The 25,792-nt window shown below is 32.3% G+C and overlaps 1 protein-coding gene across 1 annotated transcript; it reads left to right on the top strand.

The window, feature by feature from the left end:
• Positions 1-237: 237 nt before the first annotated feature.
• On the top strand, positions 238-25,792 carry LOC132728307 (uncharacterized; the record flags this gene model as incomplete). Its single annotated transcript, XM_060713946.1, has 6 exons — positions 238-434; positions 15,184-15,291; positions 23,748-24,092; positions 24,388-24,471; positions 25,262-25,395; positions 25,714-25,792. Coding segments are annotated over exons 1-6 (802 nt in total), but the record flags the coding sequence as incomplete, so codon positions are not given.

Below are 25,792 nucleotides of genomic sequence, written 5' to 3'. Positions count from 1 at the left end.
AATTGCAAATTGCTAAGAACCGACCGCGCTCTTTTAAACAAATAAACGTGACACCCCTAGTTGCAGACAGGAAATTGAAATATCATCAAGATATGAACATTATTAGACGCACCCAATTATTTTCATTAACATATATTTGATTATTTAATACAGGAAGCGCATCTTATCTATATTAATGAATTATAAATTGCTAGGAAATGCCAAATTCAAAGAGAAATGACATTTACATATTGTTATTGCGAGTCATATTTATTTCTCACTTGGACTTGATCGAGCGGCGCAACAAGTTACTCCGCAGATTGATTCGACTTTTTGGTGAAGACTTCCGTTTAACGTACTATGCCGGATTGAGTGTGAAATTTAACAATCATATCAAGCCATCATGGCTTTGAAGTGGTTTTTCATTTTTATTTTTATCAGCTATTTGAATACAGGTAAGTCGTTTATTATATTAATTAGATTGGATAGTTTAGGTTTAGCTTGTCATAATTTGTAACTTGTTTGGTAGACAAATGTCAGAAAAGGAGGACGAACGCGGAACGTTTGCCTAAACTGCCTTTTTTCTACGATGTTTCTTGATTTGATTTATATTTTATGTCCGCGTGCTTCCTTGACTGACATCTGTCTTACATTGAGACTTTCTGCATTCGTTTTCCAAACTTCTTATTGTTTATCATTATGTTTCATTGAACTATTTTAAACCCAAAACTATTTATAACATGTATTTTCGATAATCATACAATTCAATAGATTCTGATTCTGTACTTTCGATTTACCCCTTATCCTAGGCCTGGCGGAATCCTGGCATGAACTTTATATCTGCTAATTAAATGCTATAACAACTCCAACTTAGAAATTTTTAAAGTTTATTAAAACACCGTATAAAGATATAAACGTGCACGCAAAGTAATAAAAAAAAATCAAACAAATCAGACGGCTTTATTTAACAAATTAACATGATAGTTAAATATAAGATATGTCATGTCCGCGTACTGCAATCTTTTAAACACTATTTTATTGCAAATGCCTGGCAATAATAAACAATTTTTCTAAAAGCGTAACACCTATTGATATACCAAGTATGATAAGATCGGTACTGGGGTATAGGAGAATCTCATGTAGATTTTTCATCACCTTGGAGTGAAACTTTGCTTAATCTTTATTATCTCTTTAACTTAGTTCCAAACTGTACCTAAAACAATACTTCACTGAAAAAAATTAACATTCACAAAGGAAGTACTAGTATGTGTTCTAAAACTTAACAGACTTTTAATGATTGTCAATCAAAAATTTTCGATACATTTTCCGGATATTTTATTGTCGATATATAAGCTAGAAATTAATAATAAGAATATAGAAAAGTAAATGAGCATTAGCTGATTTTATTTTTAACAAATTAACATACCACAAACAAACACCGAAGGTACTGTTTGGCAATATAGACCTGAGACTGATTTATTGTCGAAGTTTTTTACGTTAGTCTCTGTGTTAGTTTTCTGTAATTTATTACGATCAACCAATTGATTTTGATAATATAGTTTCCGATAATAAATTCACAATGACGGCGTGATGTCCTAGTAAGTATTATTATAGCATAAAAGTCGCGCAGTTGCAAGTTCAAATCCTTGACAAACTTTTTTTCTTCAGATTTATTTAAAAAGAAATATTTTATGCAACATTGGCGATGAATCATTTGTTTAATTTCTGCTTTTCCCAAATATATATAATTTTTAACGTCAAGCTATAAAAATATAATAAATAAAGCAATATTGAAAATAATGTTTCCTACAATCTTAAACCTCTAAGTGAAAATCTTAAATGCTTGTCACTGAGGCTAGTTAGGCAAATGCTATGACAGTACCTTAAAGTAAAATGTGTTGAAGCGTTAAAGTAAGAAGGTCACTGCCTTAATATACATGTGTAAACGGATTGTACATCATCATTACGTTCAAGGGTGCTATATGTATTTTAACAGCAGATTTTATTACTAATTAGGGTCTTTTTTCCGTAAACTCAATTCAATCAGTATTATGCAGACGCTTGAATCTTCCTTTCCTCTACACTGATTAAGAGTTATCTATTTAAAGCGTCTGCATAACCCCGAGTAAATAACACATTATTTTCTGCAAATTGTCTCAATGCATTTGGTGTTATAACTGAAGAGTTTTATAACAGGGAGACTAAGGAATCAGGACCCTTATAAATAAAAAGGATTAAGTGACCTACATATCTAGTACCAAACCTTATCATAATCCATATCAAATCAGTGTAATAACATTAACAAAAGCTAATTATTACAGGTACTAATAACTTTTTCTTCATTTTTGCCCTCTACTTTTTAAGTATATAACTCTATGTATTCTAAATAAAACAAGAGCTGTAGTGTTTTCTGCAGCACGTGTTTTTTGTATTTATATCTTATGATAAAAGTTAGAAATGCCCCGAGACACCCATAGGAATAATTCTAAGTCAAGTCTAAAAATTGTTTTTCTTATTTTCTTATTCAGTTTTATAACAGTTTTGCACTTACGACTAAAATCGGTCCTGAAATTTTTTATGACACGCACCCCAAAACTTAAGTCAGATTGCCATAACCATAGTCAATCCAAAAATCAAGCGTAACAGTAGAATATATTACAACGTTATTAGACCCCCGAATAAATAGAACAGCAGATTTTCAATTTATAAAGGATAATAATTATACTGATAAAATATAAACAGTCGATCAAATAAAATTGTACAGGATAAAAATCATCAGCAAGTAAAAAACAAAAATAACAACAGTTGATAGTTGGCAAACCATACACTAAATAACTATTGGAACGCGCTATATAACTAAAACGCGTCTACGGGACACCTATATCAGAACAGAGCAGAACTGTTTTGTTCTTTTCTGTTAACAAAGATTATCATGTAAGGAATTTTAACTACAAAACGGACAATACAACCAATCATTGATAGAGTATGTAAAGTAACCAGGACGAGAGAACACGCGTACTCTTCCGCTATAAATACCGCGCGCGCAACAAATTAAAGTCGAGTTTTTCACGAACTTCATTAATCTCCCAAAAACTTATTTATTAAGACAATTGAATGCAAATTTCACTGTATGGTAGAGGACAATGTTGCATTAAAGAAAGACCAATTGACATCATAATATATCTAAGGGTGTGCTAGTATTATAACGTAAAATACATTCACTTTTCGGGGGAAAAAAGCTTAAAAAGGGTGACACTCATTAAAACTCTTTTTCCAAATTCATCAATATTTATTAGGAAATAAATACCGTGGGCAGCAAACTAAGGTTGTGGTTTTCACGAACTTCATTAATTGCCCAAGAACTTATTTATAAAGATATTTGGATGAAACTTCACTTTTTGGCAGGGGATAATGTTGCATTAAAGAAAAAAAATAAATATTATGATATATCTAGGGATGAGCTGGGGTTAAAGCCTATAAATTCATGAATTTGTTCTATAAAAATCTTAAATAATAAGGAATTATTAGGAAAAAATATATACAAGGTAAATAACTATAAAATCTTAGGTTGGGAAACCGAGGCAGGGAACATACATACATACGTACGTACGTACGTACGTACGTACATACATACACACATACATACATACATACATACATACATACATACATACATGATAGAAGTTCCGGGCGCGACAATTATAATTTTTTCCCGATATTCATTTATTTCGCGTGAAGTTATATAGTGATAAACTTTCAAGGAAACTCTACTGATAGGTGGGTAAAACATTGCATTTAAGGACAGTAAATCACATTATATCATATATCTTTATGTATGTTTGTATGGTAAAAGACGTTTAAATACATGCATATAATCGGAAAATGAAAATACAGATAAAAAGAAGTCGTAAAATTTCGTCTGCATAATATTATGAAATCAGGACGTGCGACTAACGTAAAATGTCAGTAAAATATCAAATTAAATAAGATTAAAAAGATTACAATCGATACATTGGTACGGCACTGTAGACTGGTTTGAGTTTTGGGAAAATGTTAATCTTAACGGCATTTTTTAGTACAAGCAGGTAGTTGGGGTTACTTCCCTATTTTGAGTATGCTGAATTCATTTTTTTTTGCTCTACCAAGGCTGTATTTTTAGTCCTTGACCTTTAAAAATTAATTTCAAAATGGCCGCCATTGAATTTTTTAATTTAACTTCATTTCTCCAATGGGCGAGATATATACACATTTTGTGGCATTTTAATTTAAGGCTTTGTTAATTTAAGTCTACTGAAGTGTGGACGAGAAGAATAGATGCAAAAACAATAAAATTTATTGCGGCAGCCATCTTGGATTTCAAAATGGCGGACAATTTCCTATGTTTTATACACTGTATTATAATTAAAGTAAACAAGCACAAGAAGGCATTTTACTAGGCATGTTTTCTTTTATTAAACGTGCAGTGATACTAATTAAGACTTCCAATCGAAGACTTTGAAAAAACATCCATTAAAACTAGAAACTTAATGGTGCAAAAAAGGTCACAATTTATACCCTAATACATCGTAAATGAGAGTCTTATTTGCGTTCACTTTTTCATTTAAATGTTTTTATACTTTTAAGAATACAATGCATGTTCTTTAAATTATTGCGATGTTTTATAAAACTATCGTCCTGAGGGGGGGGGGGACCTGCTCAAATATTTGTCCGTCTGTCTATCTGTCCGAGCGTCATCTTGTGTCAGTTAGGGATATTTGCGATCACAATTTGGCTTTTAGATTAATTCCGTATACCCCGACCTATAGGATGAATCATTGATTATGGGAGGCAAAAGACTGTTTTTGGAGTAAGAAACAAACATGAAGATAACAGATATCTTCACAAATCTCCCAGTAAGAGCTTGTCCGTGTCAGTCCGTATTTAATCCGGTCCATATCTGTCATTTTTGGATAGATTTTGAAATAAATTGCATTAATGTGTGGCACATTGATACAATGCCACAAGAATTACCCAGCTGTGAAGCTCAACTCCTTAAGTTAGACTTGAACGTGCTTGAATAAAGATGTGCAGTTTAGTATTCTGTCATCTAGAGATGAATTTTGAAATAGTTAAGCATAAATATACGGCCTATAACGGATTGGCAAGTGCTATATTTTATATTATTACTTAATTTCCAAAACAGGGATACCATTGTTTGTTTATTGCTTATGTCAATGTCACTTGCGCAAGAACATGTACTGGGACGTGTAATGCTTGAGAGCCAATTCAACAGTCCAAAGATCAGGGTCATGTCTATCAAGAAAGGCAATTTTGTAAAAGTTCATAAGTGGGGAACCGGTCAACAATTTTTCATGCACGACCTGATATTTATTTATAAGTCTTAGTATTTCCAAAAGTAATATAAGAATCGCCATCCAGCTAGCATTCGAAAAAATATTTTTTTTCATGAAATAGACTACTTTCCTGAATAATAGAGTTTCTTCTTGTATGGTGTTTATCCCACAGAAGCATCTACATACTAGTGCCGAGCTTCGTGCATTAGGATGGTATTTCATTTCCATATATGTAACCTGACAAGAACATGGTGGTTGAGGCCCCTGTGTTAGGACTTTTTTCGTCTATTTTGTTATCGTGTCATATTAAATTATCTGTTTTGATTGGCCTAGAGCAGGCGGAGTTCGGATAAAATTATTTGAATCTTGTTAATGGTATATGCCGCCGTCATGGAACGACAATAACTTTGCGCAAATGTGTAATTTGAAAAGGTCGTGTCATCCACAAGCAGCAAGCAGGGTTATGTCTACAGTTAAACTTCTATATCATAAATTATGATATAAACGTAACAAGATGTTTGTGTCCGATCTATAACTTTCTCATTAATTGATGCCTTTTGAAATAATAAAAAATGCATAAATGTATGGCACATTGGGACAATGAGTCACATGTAAAACTCAGCTAATGATGTAAATCAAAGACAAAAATCATACTTTCCCTTCGAACAAAATATTTATTTAAAGTCTCTTAAAAGTCTGGTTAACGATTTTGTCATTCATGGATGAACTAAAAATCATTTTTGGATAAATATGGCGCCTCTTTATAAGACGACATGCAGTGAACAAAAGTTCCAAGGTAACACTTGTATTTCAAAAGTCATATGAGAGTGCATTTGTGGTCATGTCCAGTCCATATATGTGTTATTCAGCGGGAGCTAAGAATAAATACGTGGTACTTTGAAACAATTTGTCTTTAGTGAGAAAAGAATTATCGCATAAAGTAAGATTTCAGACATTAAAGGTCATATTCCATTTCATATAAATATTTTGAAGGTCATGTCCGGTCATAAATTGTGTCATTCAATGGATGGATATTGGCGTAACTAGGCATAAATTTGTGGCACATTAGGACTACTTGTAATGCTTAAACACTAGGTTGATAGCTAGATAGGTCAATTTAGAACATTGATGGTTGTGTCTATATCTTTGTCATTTATTCATGGATGCTTTTTAAAATAATAAGAAATACTGATGATATAAATAAATGCTTCTTAATGTTTCTAATGTTTGTAAAACTTGTAAGACTACAGTGACCATGCCTTCAATGTAAAAAATGGAAAAGAAGATTAACAAAGAAAGGTGGCATTCAATAAACGCAGCCCCAACACGACCCAGCAACAAAGGTAATGGATCCTAATATAACTGAGCCGAGCTTCGGATACATTTCAAGTTGCACGCCCTTGTTTATCTTTGTTTTACATAATTATCAGGGTAGTCCAAAAATAGTTGGTACAAATTTTAGTGACTAAAATTACACTAAGAAAAACCAAAGTAATTTTATGGGGTGATAGTTGAAAAAATATGAGATAAAATGATATCAACAGTATGTTATATCATAATGGAATAAGATACTCATCAATTTCTTGAAAGATAGCCAAGAACAAAATAAGTATGATGATTTGAATATATCTTAGTCACTTGAATGATAATGTTTTACTCTATATTATGCATTAACCGTAAGACAGTGCAAGCTCGTAGACTGTTTATGGTTCATGTTTGCTAGACTTTTTTCCAGGTGAAAGATTATAAAAATTAAAATGACTTTACCATTTATTTGAGTTTATTTCAATTAATAAATAGATGATCTGTTTTTAACCATGTCTAGACATGTTTATAGTTTGATTGATAAATACGACCCTTTTTAAAGTAGCTTTATCAATAAAACAATAAAAAGTATCGTATAAACACATCTGCGGATGTTTGTAAATTCCAAATCTCACAATTTCCCACTTTGATATATGAATTTTGCGTGGGCCGGTGCTAGGGTGCTTGGAAGGTAATTTGCAATTTCCAGTAACGTCCATGTACAGGCTCAATCAAATCGAGCCTAAAACGTTTTCAATTTTGCCGTTTTGATAGCTGTTTTGGGATTCTGTTTTTGTTTTTTCTATTTGAAATCTGGTCGTACAAAAGATATTGTTGCAAAGTCATGCGGGCTCAAAGACATAGTCGCTGACCTGTGAAGATGACAGGCAATTTTTAAAGTATTTACATACTGACCTTGACTCTTGGCATTCAAATTATAAAATGATCTAGTATCCATAAAGGTTTACACAAATGCTATTCTATCAAAATAAAGATTACTAAACATCTAATGGTAAATTAAAATGTACAGGTTTTATGTAAGACATTTTGGATATCAGATACCTGATATAGATTAATTGTCCAAAAAGAATGACCTGTGATAGTTTGAAGTAATGATGTAAATAAAAGTGTGCTGTATACCTACACAGTGTGTATAATTCGACATGACATGTTGCTCATGTCATTATTCAATGTTTGATACTCATTCCTACAGAAGGATCCATTTGTTTAAAAGCTCTTTACTTATATTTATTAAACAGGTGTCCATCTTGAAAGATGGCCGGCATAGCAGTCAATTTGTAACGCATATACTTATCAGCCAATTATTCCTTAAATTAATTGAAACTTTATTCCATGTAGATTTACGGAAATGCGATACGATATGTACCAGAAAAATAATTGTTTAAGTAGATGGTAAAGACAATGGCGGCCATTTTGATTTGACATTTTGAAGGTCAAGGACTTCAAGTACAGCCGTGGTAGTGCAAAAAATGGATTCAGCGTACCCGAATTATGTAAAAACGATTGACTACCTGCTTGTACTCAAAAATGCTGTTAGACTCTTAACGGAGGGTCTTTTCTGAAAATCAAACCCGTCTACTGTCACTTGTTCATAATGCACATAATTCAAATACATGTACGAGGTACCCGGTGAGAAACATATAAGGGTGGAATTAACGGAATACATCTTATCTTAATCACGATTGTCCCACAATTATATGCTTTTTACTGGGCAGGCACGTTGGGTGGGCTTTTAGGATGTCGGGCTATTGCCGCTTAAATAAAAATCATTATCCAGGGACATGGACGCGATTACCCCTCATTCTAATATGTCGGGAAAAAGTATATAAAACTGATAATAGTGCATTATTTGACAAAACATGGTGTTGATACCATCCAAAATGATGAAAATTTAACTGTTTTTCAATAACACTTTACTCTGGAAAATCGCCTAACAGACGAATAAATTGAACGAGTGTTTGAAATTATTTTTATCAACGGTCGCGCATACATTGATAAGTGTGTAGTTATTTTGTAAAGGCTTAATATGAAACACCAGGGGATTTCTGTTTGAAACACTGACCTATACAAAATACAATGTGATGATAAACCACCCAAAAGGTACCATAAACTGCACAAGCAAGTCAAGGAATTATGACCATTTCAACTTCATATTTATCCTCCGCCGAAAGGCGGCGGGGGATATAGAAATGGTCTCCGTCCTTCCGTCCGTCTGTCCATCCGTCCTTCCGTCCGACATTTTTGTCCGGTGCATATCTCAAAAGTTATCCGAGGTATCAACTTGAAACTTCATAAGTAGCTAGATTATTTTAAGGAGGAGTGCAGTGCATAAAAATGATATCTTTAACCGGCATAGTTTTTCAGTTATTGCCCTTTGTTATTTTTCAAACTTAGTTTTTTGTTGTCCAAAGCGTAACTCAAAAAGCCTTTGGAATATCAACATGAAACTTCATATATGAATAGATATCATTCAACAGATGTGTAGTGCACAAGAATGATAACTCTATCCTTCATATGTTTTGAGTTATTGCCCTTTGTTGATTTTTATACTTAATTTTTCACCTGAGTGGAGCATAACTCAAAAAGCGTTGAAAATTCATATTAGGTGTATTTATCTTATTAAGGAAGAATGTTGTGCGCAAGAATGATAACTTAACCCTTAATAACTATTGAGTTATTGCCCTTTGTTATTTTTATTACTTTTTGTCCGAAGCTGATCTAAAAAATTGTTAGAGGTATCGACTTGAAACTTAATAGGTAAATAGATCAAATGGTTGAATGATAAGGCTATCCTGCATATTGTTTTTTAGTTATTTCCCTTTGTTATTTTTCAAACTTAGTTTTTTCCATAGCATAACTCAAAAAGCCTTTGAGATATCAACATGAAACTTTATAATCATGGGTAGATAGATGTCACTCAGGAGGTTTTCAGTGCACAAGAAGAATGATAACTCTAACTACATATTTTTTGACTTATTGCCCTTTGTAATTTTTAATACTTTATTCTATTGCCACTGCCAATCGCATCTGGAATATTTCTGTACGTATATACTTACCATTCCTTCATATACATCCAAGCCAACATGTTGTACTTATGTGCCTCCGTCCGTGATTAATTCAGGCTAGTCTGTTCATACGTAATATTCCATGCGGAATTTTATGTATTTTTCGATAAACTTCAACTGACTGTAAAAATGTTTTAAAATAAGATGTTTACTCGGAATTTATTTTATTATAGATACTCCCAGAAGTAACTACCTACAGGAATATAAAGGAAAATGTTAATTGTATCGAGAGATGTATGATATATGGTTGTATTTGCCTTTAATTATTGTCGTTTTGCTCCTTAAAAGTGCTTATTACTTGACTTTTAGCCAAGATATATAAAGGGAATTCCTCGTATTGATTTGATATATTTTAAGTAGGGATTTTCCCCACAACGAAAATGGGAGGATTTTTAAACATTAAATGTTATGTTTTTATTTACACAATAAAGTATTTAAAGACTACAGTAATAATTTTCTTGCATAAATGTTAATTCTTTGTTTTTCTAAATCTCCCATTATTTTTTTGTCTCCCATTTTTATAAAATGGGGGCAAAACCCCATGGATTACCCTATGGGATAGCAAAACCCAAGTGAGAGAATGATAAAACCCCATGGGGTTCTCAACTTTGATTGTCTCCCAAGCACTTATTGTTAGGGGTATGTGCAATTAAAAGACCAATGTTTGCTTAACTTAATACTTATTGTTAACTGAACTTGTCATTTCTTCTCTAATAACTTAAGAAAATCCTGGATTTTCAAACTTATTCCGGAAGCTGTTTCTAGCCAAAGCAGCAATTTGAAAAATAGAAATACGACTTTACTTTGAAACTTTAATATTTGTCCCGTTACCAAGTTGGTCAGTTTATGAGTACTATATATTTCAAGCTTTTTTTAAATAAATAAATGCATTTTATCTATCGCGCACGCACGCACGCACCCACGCATGCAACATGTATAGTCAAGGCTAGGCTCAGACAAATAGCTATTATCAATAGCTATAATCAGACGTAACGTTCTTGCACGTTAACGTAATATCTGCCGCAGCAGCCTATAATGACGTTTTCATGTTTGCATCAACCTTTTTGACCTAGAGGTTTGACAATTGAAAACTCTTACCAAAGCCTCATTGTCAATATAATTATACCTTTTTTATTTCTTTACTTGTTTACCCCTATATGAATGGCTTAAACTACTGGTACCATTTTCAAAAATATATAATCTCTCATAACTGAATGACCTTTCCATAACCTTGGCCATGCAAGAAAACACCATTTCCCCTCCAAAAAAAGTTGTTCCAAGCATGTCTGAACCTGCGTCATCTTTAAATAGCTGCAGTTTATCACTACTAAACCATTGGGTTTTTTGTATGTAGGTTATCCCATTAAAATCCTTAGAAATGTCTGCCAAACCTTCAGATCCTTCCTTATTTCTCGTGATATTCTAAGCATAAAGTACAGGAATCATTGCATCATAGAACAGTTAAGAAAATGCTGGACTGGTCCTAACTGCTTTTCCGAAAATATTTAATTTTCCCACTAATCATTGTAATTCCCGTAAACGATATTGTCTTCCTTTAAACTATAGTTGATATTAATAAGAACAATTCTTTTATTTTTTGACTTGGGATTCGGACCATTAATTTAGACGTATCAATTTCAAAACCTATTAACACCATTACTGTATTTGGGTTTACAGACTTTTTATGGGCTATGGGGATGCCTAGTTCCACACAAACCTGTTCAAATGTTGATACTAAATGCTGGCATGTATGGGTACCTTGACTGCCAGCAATAATAAAATCATCCAGGAGGTGATCGATTGAGCTTGCTTTTGCCTTCTTGATGACAAGAAGAAAATATTTTATACAATTTTGCACGTTGGCTTAACCAAACCGGTAAAAAAATTATCAATGGAATATTTTTCTTCTACTCTTATTAGCAGAACTCTTTATACTGATTTATGGTCGTGTTTTGCAATAAACAACGAATGACCAAAATCGTAAAACATTGCAGTTACATTATCAAACGATGTGTATTTTCACGAACAAAACTGGCTGTCAATGCCATCATTAATACTTGATCCATGACAGAATGATAAATGAGTGATCATTCTCTAGCCTCTTTGGCAAAATTCCTACTGGAAATATACTTAGATTATCATATTGAGGTTTATCAAATGGCCCATCAATCTTACCCAGTGCTTATTCTCTATTAACTTTTTCCTGCAGTTGTTTTTATGTTTATAAGCAGATATAAGCGTTTGACAATTAAATGCATCTCTTTGAATTCAATATTGAAGCCATGCTTATACCCATTAGCCAAAATATTGGCATCTGTACAATTCTCATAATGCTGCAAGTATTTTTTTCTAGCATTTGGATTTTTACTTTTACTGGTGAGGTACGTAGATGTAAATATATTGAGGTTTTAGCATTACAATTTCATTTGGACTCTTGGTATATAAGAGAGGACTCGGGGCCTAAATGGTTACCTGCTTGACCAGCGTTGCACCTGCTGTTGTGGCGTGAATGCCGCTTAAGGTCGCATTGGTCGCTGTGCCCCCATGCATGCGTATGTCTGCCTCCTGCATGATCTAACTGTGCGATTTCAACTACAATTTGAAAAAAGAAATATTACGGTAAGTGCATACCAATCTTGTGCAAAAGCGGTAATTGAAATTATAGCATTTTTTGTCCCCATTTATAAAGCTGTTGCACTTGGATCCATACACAATATCCATAGCTTTTTTACATATTACCCCAAATGACATGTTCGAGTTTGACCCAAGCCTTAGCCGAAATTGAGAGTTACTCTGCCACCATGAACCTAAATGACGCTTAGCTGCTGTCCTAAATATTGACCCATACACCAGACTTGCCCGAGTTTATGTGTGGTAAGCGCTTAGATACATGTATATGCTTGCAAATACTAAAAATGCATCAGATCTTTATTCTTTATTTTTTGTTTTCTTGGTGTTTGATGTGGCCACAACTAATTAACCAGCTCCATTTATAACAAGTTTCGCCCCTTTTCATATTTTAGAATGGCGCTATTGTTACAATTAGGCAATAATATGGTCATATCTATATATTGCCTCTGTATATCTTTTTACATTTTGGGGAACACACTAACTTAGCATAGATTTGACACTTAGAATAGATTGTACATTACCTTGTTCGTTTGCCAGTTGGTAGTTCTGGTCCAACCACTGTTGCCTCAAATCAGCATTTTGTGGTATGTGTACCCTGGGAGGTGGTGTAGGATCCCTGGGCGGTGGTGTAGGTGCCCAAGGGGGAGTGGTATGTGGTTTATGCGATTGTGTTGCCACAGTATGTGACCTACTTGAACTTGTGGGCGCTCTTGGCGGTGGCTTATGGGCCCTAGGTAGTGTGGGAGAGCTTTGCGTTGGCCGCCTTTTCTGTTTCTTTCTGTCATCATGATTTTCTAGTCTGCCAGGTGTCTTTCGCTTTCTTGTAGAGCGTCTCATCTTCTCTTGAATATGAAGCCGTAAAATATCAATTTTCCATTAAAATGGGATTTAATTAATATCGTAATAAATATTAAAAATACGTGTAATTTTCCATTTAATGTGCGTTACCTTGTCCTATCCAAACCGTTTACCGTTGTAAAACATATTCCCTTTTATGGGTTATTTTTTATTTTTATTTGACCTTTCATAGTCGATATTGGGTCAAATTATTCCCAATTAAAAATTGTATATTATTTTTCCAATCCATAGGAAACACTTCCAAATTTAAGGTTACAAAATAAAAATATTAAATAAATAAAATTAGGGTTTCTTCACTCTAAAAGTGCTAAGGTGATCGAAAACTAATCTTAAATAGCAATTGTTTTCAAAACCAAAATAATGCAACATAAAATGCACTATAGTTATAACTAAAACCTGATTGATTTGACAGAAAATTTAACTTGCCTCTCCTGTTGCTGGACATTTCTGAAAGAACGGCGATCGTGAAAATATCCTTTGTGTAATTATTACACCAATATCTCAAGGGACAAGACCATTATATTAATTTTTCTATAACGGTTGTGTTTCACACTCGCTACCATAACCCTTTCGTTAGTTAGTTATTTTATTTCATTGATTAATATATGACGAACTCGTTTCCCCCCAAACAAACAGATTAACGCGTCGGACTAGTAATCTAATGATCGCTAGCCGTATGGGTTCAAACCCCGTCAGGGGCAAGTCGTTGTTTCCTTGAGCAAGAAACTTTACACTCATTGCTCAGTACTGGTTGGTTCCAGGAACGGATTCGAAAGTGTGTCTATAAGCTTATAGCTTCCTACACAATCGAACTAAAATAAATTCTGTATAAACCAAACAGGTGTTATGTTCATAACATAACCCTCTTATATTTGTGGATGGTTCATAAATAACAATTCTTAACATATTGCTTTCCTATGACCCGTTTTCATTCATTCATTTGTGTTGATATTGACAAGTAGATTTTACAGTATAAGTGCATTTTTGTATACTGTAAATACAGTTTGTTTCGCGATGTTTTAATTTTCGCTATTACTCGCGAATCGGGGGCGTCAGGAATTTATGATGCCGCGTAGAGATAATAGCATAACATACAGAAAACTTAATCTGATGTTTTGTTTTCAAATTGTGATAACGTTTGATAAGGAATACAATAACTGGATGCAAAGTTAATTGATATGTGCAATGTTTAATTACATCATTATAAAGATATGAAGGTTTAACAACATATTTTCCTATTCCTTTATCCTCAGAATTACATGCATATCAAAACGAAAAGGTAACATTATTTTCTGAAAATATGCACAGATGTTGCACAAATGTGACGACATATTGTTTAGATAACAATTAATTTACGATAAAACAGTGACAAACGGACATTTTTCATACGGTAGATGAAGTAGGCTATAAACAAGTATTTTTCACCTTCTTACAAAATATTTCTTATGTCAGAATGTATTGAGTGTTCAATACACAATTTGTTTTAGTCAGAATGAAATGTGCAATGATTTTGTTCAATTCGATATTATAACAACAACGCATAAGTAAACACAGTACTGATCTTTTCATTTAATGCCTTCTTATTTCGAAAGAAGTAATTTTCCCGATATTGCTACTGTTCAAAGCGCTGGTAAAAGACCATTATTAAGAAGAATTTGTAAAAGACCATTGCTGATATCTTAATCGAGAGATATGCCATGATTTATATGATAAATGCCAACAACTATTTTGTATGTGAACTAACTTCATTAAAGTTAATACGCACGAACTAACAAAATGTTCGGTAAAAAATATGTGAAATAATATGTGTTCATTAAAATTAATTCGCACAAACTAGTAAGATGTTCGGTAAAAGTATATCAGTCATAGTGTTAAAATAATTATCTTGTTTTCGTTGATGTCCAGGATTTCCCATTTCTCAAAAATTATATACCCAGTGTTTTATCATCAGCAAACATAGCTAATGTTATACTACATTTGATGTTTTTCAGTGTCTCTTCAACCCAAGGTTGTGTATAAACCAACTGAGTTTCCATACTCAAAATGTTCTGAAAATGGTGCGAACCGAGTGAATTGTGAAAAGCTTAATATGAGTTACGGTAAGTAGTATCGTTAAAATGAAAACGTTATCCCCGCATGCATGCGTTTTGTTTCTGATATATTTTTGAACACTTTTACAAATAAGATGCAGGAGATCAGAAAATTTTATATGTAGATAAGGTCAATTTACTGCCTATCTGTATACGTAATCACGGTAGTGAACAACTAACTGTACATTCTCATTCATTCAGGTATAATCACATGACACCAATTTCATTCATCATTATAGAATTATGGGTTATATCTTGTTCTTGTTGTGAGTTACTATGCTCAGTGAACTGTCTCTTGTTATGTCCTTGTTATGTCCTGTGTTGTTAAGTGATGTTCTATAAATATCTTGTATATTTGTTAAGTTAGAATGTGATTGGGTGACAGTGATTTCATATCATTTTATGCATGGGCAATTTACATTCCTTTTCAAAGAAATCATTTTCAAAATTTTCATTGTAAAGTTAACTTCAGTAGTTCTTCAAAGAACATTTTGAATATTGTATTTATATAAATCAACTTTACGTTTGTTCTTTATAGAAATATTTGCTATTATTTTATATAATAGAAGTCAGCCAGTTGCACCTGGTAAGATATGTTTTAATTTATATTACTTATTAATAAAAGAAACGTATTGAATGGATGAATTAAATAGTTGGAATTATTTGAAATGTGAAATGTTGAAATGATATTGATATTGAATTTGTATTTTAATTTGTCTTTTCTATTTCATGTATTTATGATTGTTTATTCATTTTATAGGTTTCATTTTCATATCATCAAATAAATAGAAATTGAACACCCAGTCAGAGTTGGTCATGTCTTTTATCCAAACCTACATTATCTACAAATAATTTAGTTTTGCGACTTTCTAAGTCACTTTCGTTAAATGTCTTTTTCTAAAAAAAAAACTATCCAAAATACAAATTTTACTTTAAACTCCATGTTCACTATCAAAATTGATACATTTTCGTACTGACAGTCATTTTGTAACAATCCCTTTTTCTGGCGTCAAACTTGAAATACGAGAGGCATGTTGTAATTATTGACAACCAACGACAGCTGTTTTGATAAATAAGTCATACCTTTGAGAAATTATTATAAGCGTCCTACATTTATTCACCATGGACCTCTATACTCATTCCCAACATCAGAATCCATTCCGAAAAAGTATTTTTGAACTGTACTGTGGGTACTAGTAAACTGTTTATACACTGTTAGCTAGCGTTTCAGAGGGGACAAGGGGTTTCGAATCGGCGACCGCGAAGGCAAGATCTCATGTATGGATTCAACCAAAAGTCACAAGTAGGGAGGTCAGGACTATAATTGGGATGTAAGAAATTGTTTTCAATTCTCTTTTCCTCTTAATTAGCTTATCTCCTCTACGGTATATCTTGCATCTTCATGAACTATGGCTTTGCTTGCATCTTCATGAACTATGGCTTTGACATTGCTGACGTTTATTTCAAATGTTGCGAAATTGGGCGCCTTAAACGGTGATCATTCTTAACAATAGTTCTACATTCCTTAAACATTAGCACCAACCTTGCAATTGTACGATATGGAACATAAACTAAATCCAGATCCGTTTTTATTTCTGACGCACAATTGCCGAATAACCCACGAATTTTGCAATGATCTCTTTGCTACTCTCTCATCACAATGCAACTCAGCCATGTTTACAACTAGTTTAAAAACCACATGTATTTACATGATTTTCTAAAAATTATATCATTCGTGCGAAAATAGACTGTTGGTTAGAAAATGTAAATAATCTTTTCAACGGTATATTATGCATGTACTTCCACGTGCAAAATCATTGTGGAATAGAATTGGTACCACTTATTAAGCTATGTCCCTCGCACTTGTTCAATACAAAGTGCATGTAATTCTTCTTTGTATATTTGCAAATTATGTTCTAATTTTCTCTTTAATTTGTTTGTTATACCCAGAAATTCGACTAAGCTAGACATGGTGAACGCGGAAAGATCCTGTGTTGCATAATCCCTCGAGTTATGATTGCATGTTTATATGAATTATGTTTCAGAGATTTAAACGCTATATTTATGGTTTTTATCATAGCTTATGTAGAGCTTTGAGTAAAAGAAATGAACATGAAAGCCTATGTAGGTGTCATTGTTACTTTTTTATGTACTCTGGAATGAATTTGTCACTGTTTAAGTAATTGTTGCTAAAGTTAATGTCCAGTCCATGCTATTTTTAACACAATGTCATTGTACTTATCATTATGATGTTAAAAAGATCTCCACTAAATAATTTTTATTTGCCTTAACTAGAAACAATTTTACAAGATTAATGTTCCATTTGATGAAAAGGTAACTTGTATACAAAATTTCAAATCATTTGCCAACTATATTTTCCGAGAAAAATTATTTTGATTGCGAAATCAACCTAAAATTGAAAATAAATTGCAACCCTTTTTACGTGAATCGGACTAAGAATAACACAAAAGTACGATTTACATTTTATTGGGAATATATTTTGAATTATCTTTCTGTTTAAAGTGTCCGACCGTATTCTATGTTAGACATTCAAATGCAATATCTTTTTGTTTTTGAGCCACAGTCGTGTTCCCTTAATGCCATTGTACTTTCATATATTCTAAGGTTAATGTATTTCATTTCTACTTAGTTTATATGTGTAGGTATTTACCTACATTTGCACAAATATATTTGGTAGATAGGGTTGTCAGTAATAGTATTTACATAATTCAGTAAATGTATGGTATCATACATAACACAGAAACATATTTTTAAACAATTTGCAATTTAGCGCAATACATTTTGACAGGGCATTCTCTAGGGGGGGGGGGGGTTCTTGTCATAGTGATATTATACAGTTTGAAGGTTTCTAGATATAACTTTGCTACTCTTCTGTTTTTGTTTTCTTTTTTTGAAAATATTTATTTTTAACCGCACAGTTAAATTTGTCAACCTCATGATACATCATTTATTCAACGATCAAGCTTTTTTTATTTTGACCGATGTAACAACCTTATTTTACACAGACAAAAAACTTTTCAAATGGTTTTCAGTTTTTGTATATATTTTGAATTCCATTATTTATTATAAAGTCTCAAAAGTATGCATTTTTTTGTAAGTTGAATATTATATTTCTGAAATGATAATTTTGACTTTTCAATAACATATTTAACTTTAACGTGTTATTTGCAAACTAATATAATAACACCCTGCATTAAAAGTCCCTTGTTACACCAAGATTTGTCAGTTATGTGAAATGACTTTGAAATATATGAAGGAAAATTAAACATTTAAATGTTTTCTACTAAATAATAATTATTATTATTAATAAACGGAATTCATTATGTAGATTATATTTTTTATCGAAGGGCAAAGAATTGTGAACTCGTCCAAAAATAACATATATGTCCTATCTGATATTTGAGGATCTTCCTATTTTATCTATTAACATTTTCGAGCGACTGATGACTAATGGTAGAACTAATATCAACTCTGGCATTTCATTTAAGTTATAAGATAAAAGAAATGACATATCGCTTCCTATTATTATGCCTCTCCTGTATCACCAAACCCTATGAAACACTAATAAACAGGCCATCTAGCTCCACATATTCTCTATGAACATCTCCTTAGAGATTGAATAGAGCGAAATAGAATTCCCAAAGAACGTCCAATCGGCAAAATTGGAAATGTTTCCGGCTTGGTTTGATGGCTTTTTTTTCAATAAATGCTATATTAACAGCTTAAAAAACAAATGTGTTATAAGTTTATACAATGTTTAGGGTTAAACAACCGGCCAACAATATAAGTTTACAGCAGCTGAAATGTTTCAATTTTAACGTCACGGAAATTTAGCCAAAATGTACGGTACAAACTTTAATTATAAAACTAGTTTTGCGTTTCTTTATGATGCATTTTCACGTACATTTAATTCTTATCTTTGTGGACAATGGAATTGCAGCATTTTCAATTGGTTGTATCAGTATTCTTTCTAAAGTACCCTTTAAATTATCCGGTGGGAATTATGCTCATTGCTACTCATGGCAGCCGCCACAAAACATATCTATAGATGTTAATGAATTATTTTTATTTCTACTGTAATTTATAAAATATTCTGCAATCGGTGCTTGGAGCATGGAGGGAACATTGCATTAACAATTGCCGACCATCAAAAAGCACATAATTAACATACTTTAATAAAGTGTTTTTAGTTAATCCATGTTTGATAAGCTTTAAGGTTTTCATTTCTTGTAATTGACACTTTTTTCATGCAAACAATTGAAAACTCGATGCCTTGTTTACTTGATCAAACAGAGATGATACGTATAATGACTTATGAAGTTACTTACAAATTAATCAGACATTTAATTCATAATTTGACATTTGGATGTAATGTAGGGTAAATCATATATTTGTTTGGGTGAATCTTTTTGAAAAATAAAACAAAAACCATTTACGCACAAAAATACTAATTACAAAACCGACAATAACATCAAATCGACAAATAAATAAAATGAACCCTTTGACCTCAAGGTCTAAGTGATTTTTTGTTGGATATTGATATACCGTTGATCTGTTTTAGTCATCTATGCAAATTCAAAGACAATTTGACAATTTGAAACCTTAAAAATTTCCTGCTAGTACTATGTATATTATAATGCAATCTCAGTCATAAATTATTGTACAGGTTTTTGTTAAATGACTTTTCCAAAATTGGCATTTGGAATAAAACTACTGTTGTTAAATTGCCGTAACCTGGTGAAAATGCAAGATCCTGGTAGATGGTAGTTTTAAGATATAACTAACGCATATTTACAAATTATTTATAACCCATAAATTTTACAGAATTTATTGACAACATAATAAAAATTATAAATACCTAAAGATATGAGAGCCCAGTGTTGCTAAAACTTAAGTCGTTTTTGGGGAGGCTATGCCGACCCAATGTTAATAACCGTCCGTCAAATCTTACTGCCGCGGTAATCAGGTCAAAAAATAGTACCTTGATTTTTTCTAAGCTGACTCATCACTCATCACAGACATTTACAATATGAAAATATTTTCATTCTTTAATTTCATATCTGCAATTTGTAAAGATAATAATTCTCGATTTTTGTTTGTTATTTTTTCAAAATCACTACTCCGTGACGTCATACTGCCGCGGTAATCAGGTTTAGACATACGAACGTTGGTAATAAATAGTTCTGGTATGAAAACCCTTCTATATAATAACTTTATCAATATTTTTTAAACAAAAAGCATAAATGAAAATTCTTAGATAAATGCTTTAATTAGGTGGCAAATATTCTTTATTATTTTTGATAACAAGTTTCCAATTACTACGCAGCGACCAACTATTTATGACGGGTCATTAACTAGAACGTTGCAACACCGTAGTCTCAATATCATGCATGTTCTTTTGTTGTTATAAACCATTAATAGTCCTTAATATTTTTTAAAGACAAATAATGGTCAACTGCCGCTTACACCAGAGACATGGATCATGCTTGCGTGATAACTAAGGAAAACTAACTTATTAGTACACCTTAGGAGGCTGTACGCGGAAAACGCTCATTAACCGCTCTATCATATAGCTGTTAGTAAATATTTTGCATACATTTAGAACTAAAAATTCACTAATTGTGATGAACATATAGTTTGAAAACGTTATATTCTTAAACCATGTATCGCCGAAAAAAAACTATTTAACTACAAAATCCGTAAGGACCCTCCCACAAAATTTCACCACAAGATTACATTTATAATATTAGCAAAATGAAAAAAAGCAATACTTATATTTTCATCTTACATAATTCAATAATCAAACTTTTAACATAAAAGTATCTTTTAAAAATATGTCTGGCAATTGACAGATCCCCAATCTGATATTTTATTTGTAAAGGAATAAATTTAAAAATGTGCTCTTTTGTTAAGGACTATTTTGTAGTGAAAGTCTTAATATATCCACTAATCTCATTATTAGAATTAGACATTTCAGGGATTTATACAACCAGTAGTTTAGTTATCTACGCTCATTTTAATCCCAATAGAAACATTCAAATATTTGGGGTAAAAAACATGACCAAAGTACCTAGTAGTCGTTTACCCGGTGGTGATCCCATTAAACTGATTATAGATTCGAATAGAAAACACAAATAGAAACATGTGTTTCGGTACAACAAAAATCGGAAGTAAAGTGAACAGTTAAATGACAGAAATATGTGGTCAAATATGTTTTAACGAGGAAATAATTATTTCAGAGAAAGACGCAAAGATCAGTCTTCAATCAAATGAATGACCCCAGAAAGTTTATTCAATTCTAGGGCAACGAATCATAATTTGATAGTCCATGTGTAATAAAATTTTCAATACAGATTATGAGATACATAAGAATATTAAAGAATAAGAAGCTTTAAAAAACAAAACAAAAAACCGCATATATATACGAATGACTTACAGTCGAGCATCGGAAATTCATCAACATATCTTACGAAATTTTAAATTGAAAACGATATTTGCGCGCGCTGAAGTGATTTATGTTTATTTGAAAAATCAAATAAAAAGAAGTATATGTTTGTGTTCTAAAAATAATTGGCGGCATAAGACGAATTTCGTTTTCATTTTACAACACTTGAAAAATTACTACAGAAAATATGTTGTTGTTTTTTTTTGTTTTGTTTTCAACAAGAGTGTGTGTTTTAAGTTCATTTATTCTCGGCACCGGAATAACCATATGTCCGAGATTATAGCATCGGGGACGTCTTTTTCAAGCAGAATCTTCCTGGTAGCCCATTCTTCGTTCGTTAGTGGTAAAAGAGACGACAGTACTGTCAAGGCATCAACTTCCTGACTGACGACAACAAAAAACGGCATTCACTAGCGCCAAACCTCCAGAGTAAATTACGACAGGTCAACCAATCACCTCTGGTACTTGAGATGACTTGACCATGACCTGCCGCGTGCCTTCTCCGCGACGTGCATACCTCTGGAGGTATTTGGAGAAGTTTCAACAAAAACCTCCAAAACACGCTTTTTATAACACCATTCATAGCACTGACGCTTCGATGTTCTCATCTATTTGCGGGAAATGGTTGACAAGGAAAACCTACGTTATAACCGCACACCCTGTTAACAACAGATTTACCGCAGTATATATTTCAAGCTAGTGAGGTTTAAAATCTATCGATTAACTACCATAAGTTGGTTGAGTGTTGGCGGTAAAAAAAGAAGATATAACTTCCTGATCAATTTTCACTTAGGTTGATTCAATTTTGAATAAGCTTTGCAGATATGTATTTTTCAAGAAATATTTAGCTTTAATATTATCCGAAGCCGTCAAAGTCAGCGACGAGTAATGAAATGAGAATAATTTCCTGAAACGTGATTTTATTCGAGATTTGCTTCGGGAGAAGACAACTTTCTGTCCGTAGAGCACGAATATTAATACTCATCACAAGACAGTGTCTTATTGATCTCAATTATGGTACATGTAAATATGTATAATTTTATGTTCAATTAAAATGTTGCTTAACTTGCAGTTGTTATTATCATTCAATGATATTAAAATGACATAAAGTATTTATGATGAACAGTCCTAGAATATTTTGATAAGGAACCGTCAGTTGTAAAATGGTATTATGATCTTATAATGAACAGTCGTCATACCTGCTGGTGTGTCATTTATAAATGGTTTTTAGGTTTTTCAAAATTTGCATGATTAACAATCGGAATGTAGACCTCAATGAAATGTTCTGGAATATTAACAAAATGAATAGTCAACCATATTAACCATATACATGTATATGAATGGCTGAGCGATAAATGGCGCAATGTGCATATCTTCTTATTTAACAGCACATTTTAAGCAAAAAGAAAAGAAACTATAAGCCTGAAACATTCTGTCATAGCCTCCCCATCAGAACATTCAGTGCTTTGATTAATTTATTTGCTCAAAATGGGTATATTAATGCGTGTTTTTTTTATTTGCATTGCAAAAAAGTGTGTGTTTTTTGGCATTGTATTAAATTTTAAAAAGTGAAAAAGAAAGAAAACGTTTGGAGCATTTTTGCCCTCAATACATAGTAAAAGCAATATTAAACTACCGTCAACACAAATTGATCGAATTGATCGATTGATTGATTGATTTATAAAAGATACAAATAAAAAGTTGCACACAATATCTAATCTTTAACTCATTCTACCAAAGGAATAATAGATTCCTTTAGCTGAAATGAGTTACTAAAACATTACTTTGTTTAATTTGATGAAGTTTTCAAAACATTGAATTGGTTATGTAATTCACATTTTAAAATTTTGAAACATAGTCATAGACATATAGGTAAAATTGCTACAAATTAGTCTAACCATTACTTACTTTAGATGACTGTGACTAGAAGAACCAGACATTTTGCTTTGTTTATAGATTTATTTTGAAAAGTTTTTTTAATTTAAGTATATGTTTACAGACAGACAAGAGAAAGAGAGCATGTGGCCACCAGGGCCATACGCAATACCAATGTGTAAATATGGCTGTCCGGAATCACAGTCTCGGGGTTGGTCGAAAAGCAAATTAAAGATCAAGATGGTAGAATTAAGTAAAAATTCAGAAAGTGTTTCTACAGTGTTAGATAGGAATTGGGACCCCAATTCCTTATTCATAAACGATGACTATTTTAAATCGCCGCATCGTAAAGAAAATTGGACGCATCTTTATTTTTGCGTGAAATTCCGTAATGACACTGGACTTGATAAAGAACAATGGATTCCAGGAAACTACAGCATTTACAAGATCGGATCGTCATGTCCCAAGGGTATATATCAATTATTGTACCCTTGAAATACTTTATGTTCTGATTAAAAACTTTCCAAGATCTCTCCATATTTAGTCTACTTTGTTTCTGCGATTTTCATGTTCTAATATTTTTTCTTTCTAATCTGATATCAAATATTTCGAGGTTTTATGTTCATATATCACTTCCATCATATTCCATCAATGGTACATTTGAGCTGCTATGTTTATCATTATACGTACTTTAAAATGCAGAAATATCTGATATACAGTTTATCCAATAATACAGCTGTATCTTTGTATCGTGATTTTTCTAGAATTCGAAGAATCCACCAGAAAATTTCCTGTCACTGAATTTGTGTCGCATGGTCATGTTCCAGATATTGCAGTGAGTGAAGAAGGTTCGTGGGTAAAATTATTGTAAACTTGTTTATCTGTACTGTTCAAAAAGGCTATTAACTAACCAATTTCGGTCAAAAGAATGTTGTTGAATGTTAATATGAACAATATATCATACTTTTGATTGTTCTTAGTATTGAATGATGACAAAACTTATTAAATTGACGAAATCAATAACAAGTTGACGCCGGTTGTGTTTTTAGCTCTTATCGTTGAAAGTACATTATCCTTGATTTTTTATGGAAAGACAAGTATGACCTTCGTGATGTTTTTTTATGGATTTAGAACATGCTTACAATTGCAACCAAGCAGTATTTAATTGAAATAAATTATGATAAAGATAGGTTAATATTTTGACTTCTATACAAATACTTATTCACTGTTACTGTACTAAATGCTGAGACGCAAACAAAAAAAGCAAACATAGATAATTAAGGTATTTGAACAATGAGAACCACTTTGTAGAAACTGTACCTAGTCATTAAAAATCTTTTGACAAATAAAACTTTAGATATTGCAGGCTTTATTTGCGGAAGCCTGTGCTGGGAGGCGGCGTGGACGGTAGCTTCCAATCATGTCATCACAACTATCGTCCATGAACATGCTAAATCAAACCGAACCTGCAATATTTACAGTTTTGATGTGTTAGGCTTTCTTTTGTTTTTCTCTATTTTAGGACCCGTTTAAATGTGTTCTGAAGTTTTGTTCGTCGCTTTGGTTTCTTCACATGCCATACTGCTATTGTTCAGAATGATTACAAGATAAAATATAAAATTTTCTGTATTATTTCAGGGCAATCTGAAATGTTGACTAAAATCATCCACATTTCAATTTGTAAAAGAAAAAGAAAAAAAATGGCTGACATGGGATACGTTCATACAAATCAAACATTTAGATTGTTGGAGACTGATTTCATTCTTGAAAAGGCAAGGGCTTTTATTTGTATCAGTTATAATAAGAAGTTACTTTAATTTCAGGAATCAAATAAATTAAAGGCACATTACTAAATAGACATTTGACATATTTTCTTTATTACACAAGTGTAACATTACACAGTTCAGTTGAAACCTATTTGAACGTTATCTTCATTTACAATTTGTATCATATTCCATCCTGGAAACACATGACTGTATAATGAAATCGAATTTGTAAAATCTTTTGTACACTTTTGTCATATATCAAATATTGCACTGAACATGGCTATTTTCTATATAAGTCGAATACAATAACCTATATTTTAACAGGAGGCAGATACAAATTGCTCCCAGTTCAACGAAACAACGGTGTCTCAGGGAGCGACATACTGTTTCTATAGCCCAAAAG

Source organism: Ruditapes philippinarum, unplaced genomic scaffold (assembly GCF_026571515.1).
Source record: "Ruditapes philippinarum isolate M1 unplaced genomic scaffold, ASM2657151v2 ctg9678_1_1_1_1, whole genome shotgun sequence".
In the NCBI taxonomy this organism is placed as follows: Eukaryota; Metazoa; Mollusca; class Bivalvia; order Venerida; family Veneridae; genus Ruditapes; species Ruditapes philippinarum.
Note: the sequence above shows the minus strand (reverse complement) of the source record. Positions and strands in the feature narration are given on the sequence as shown.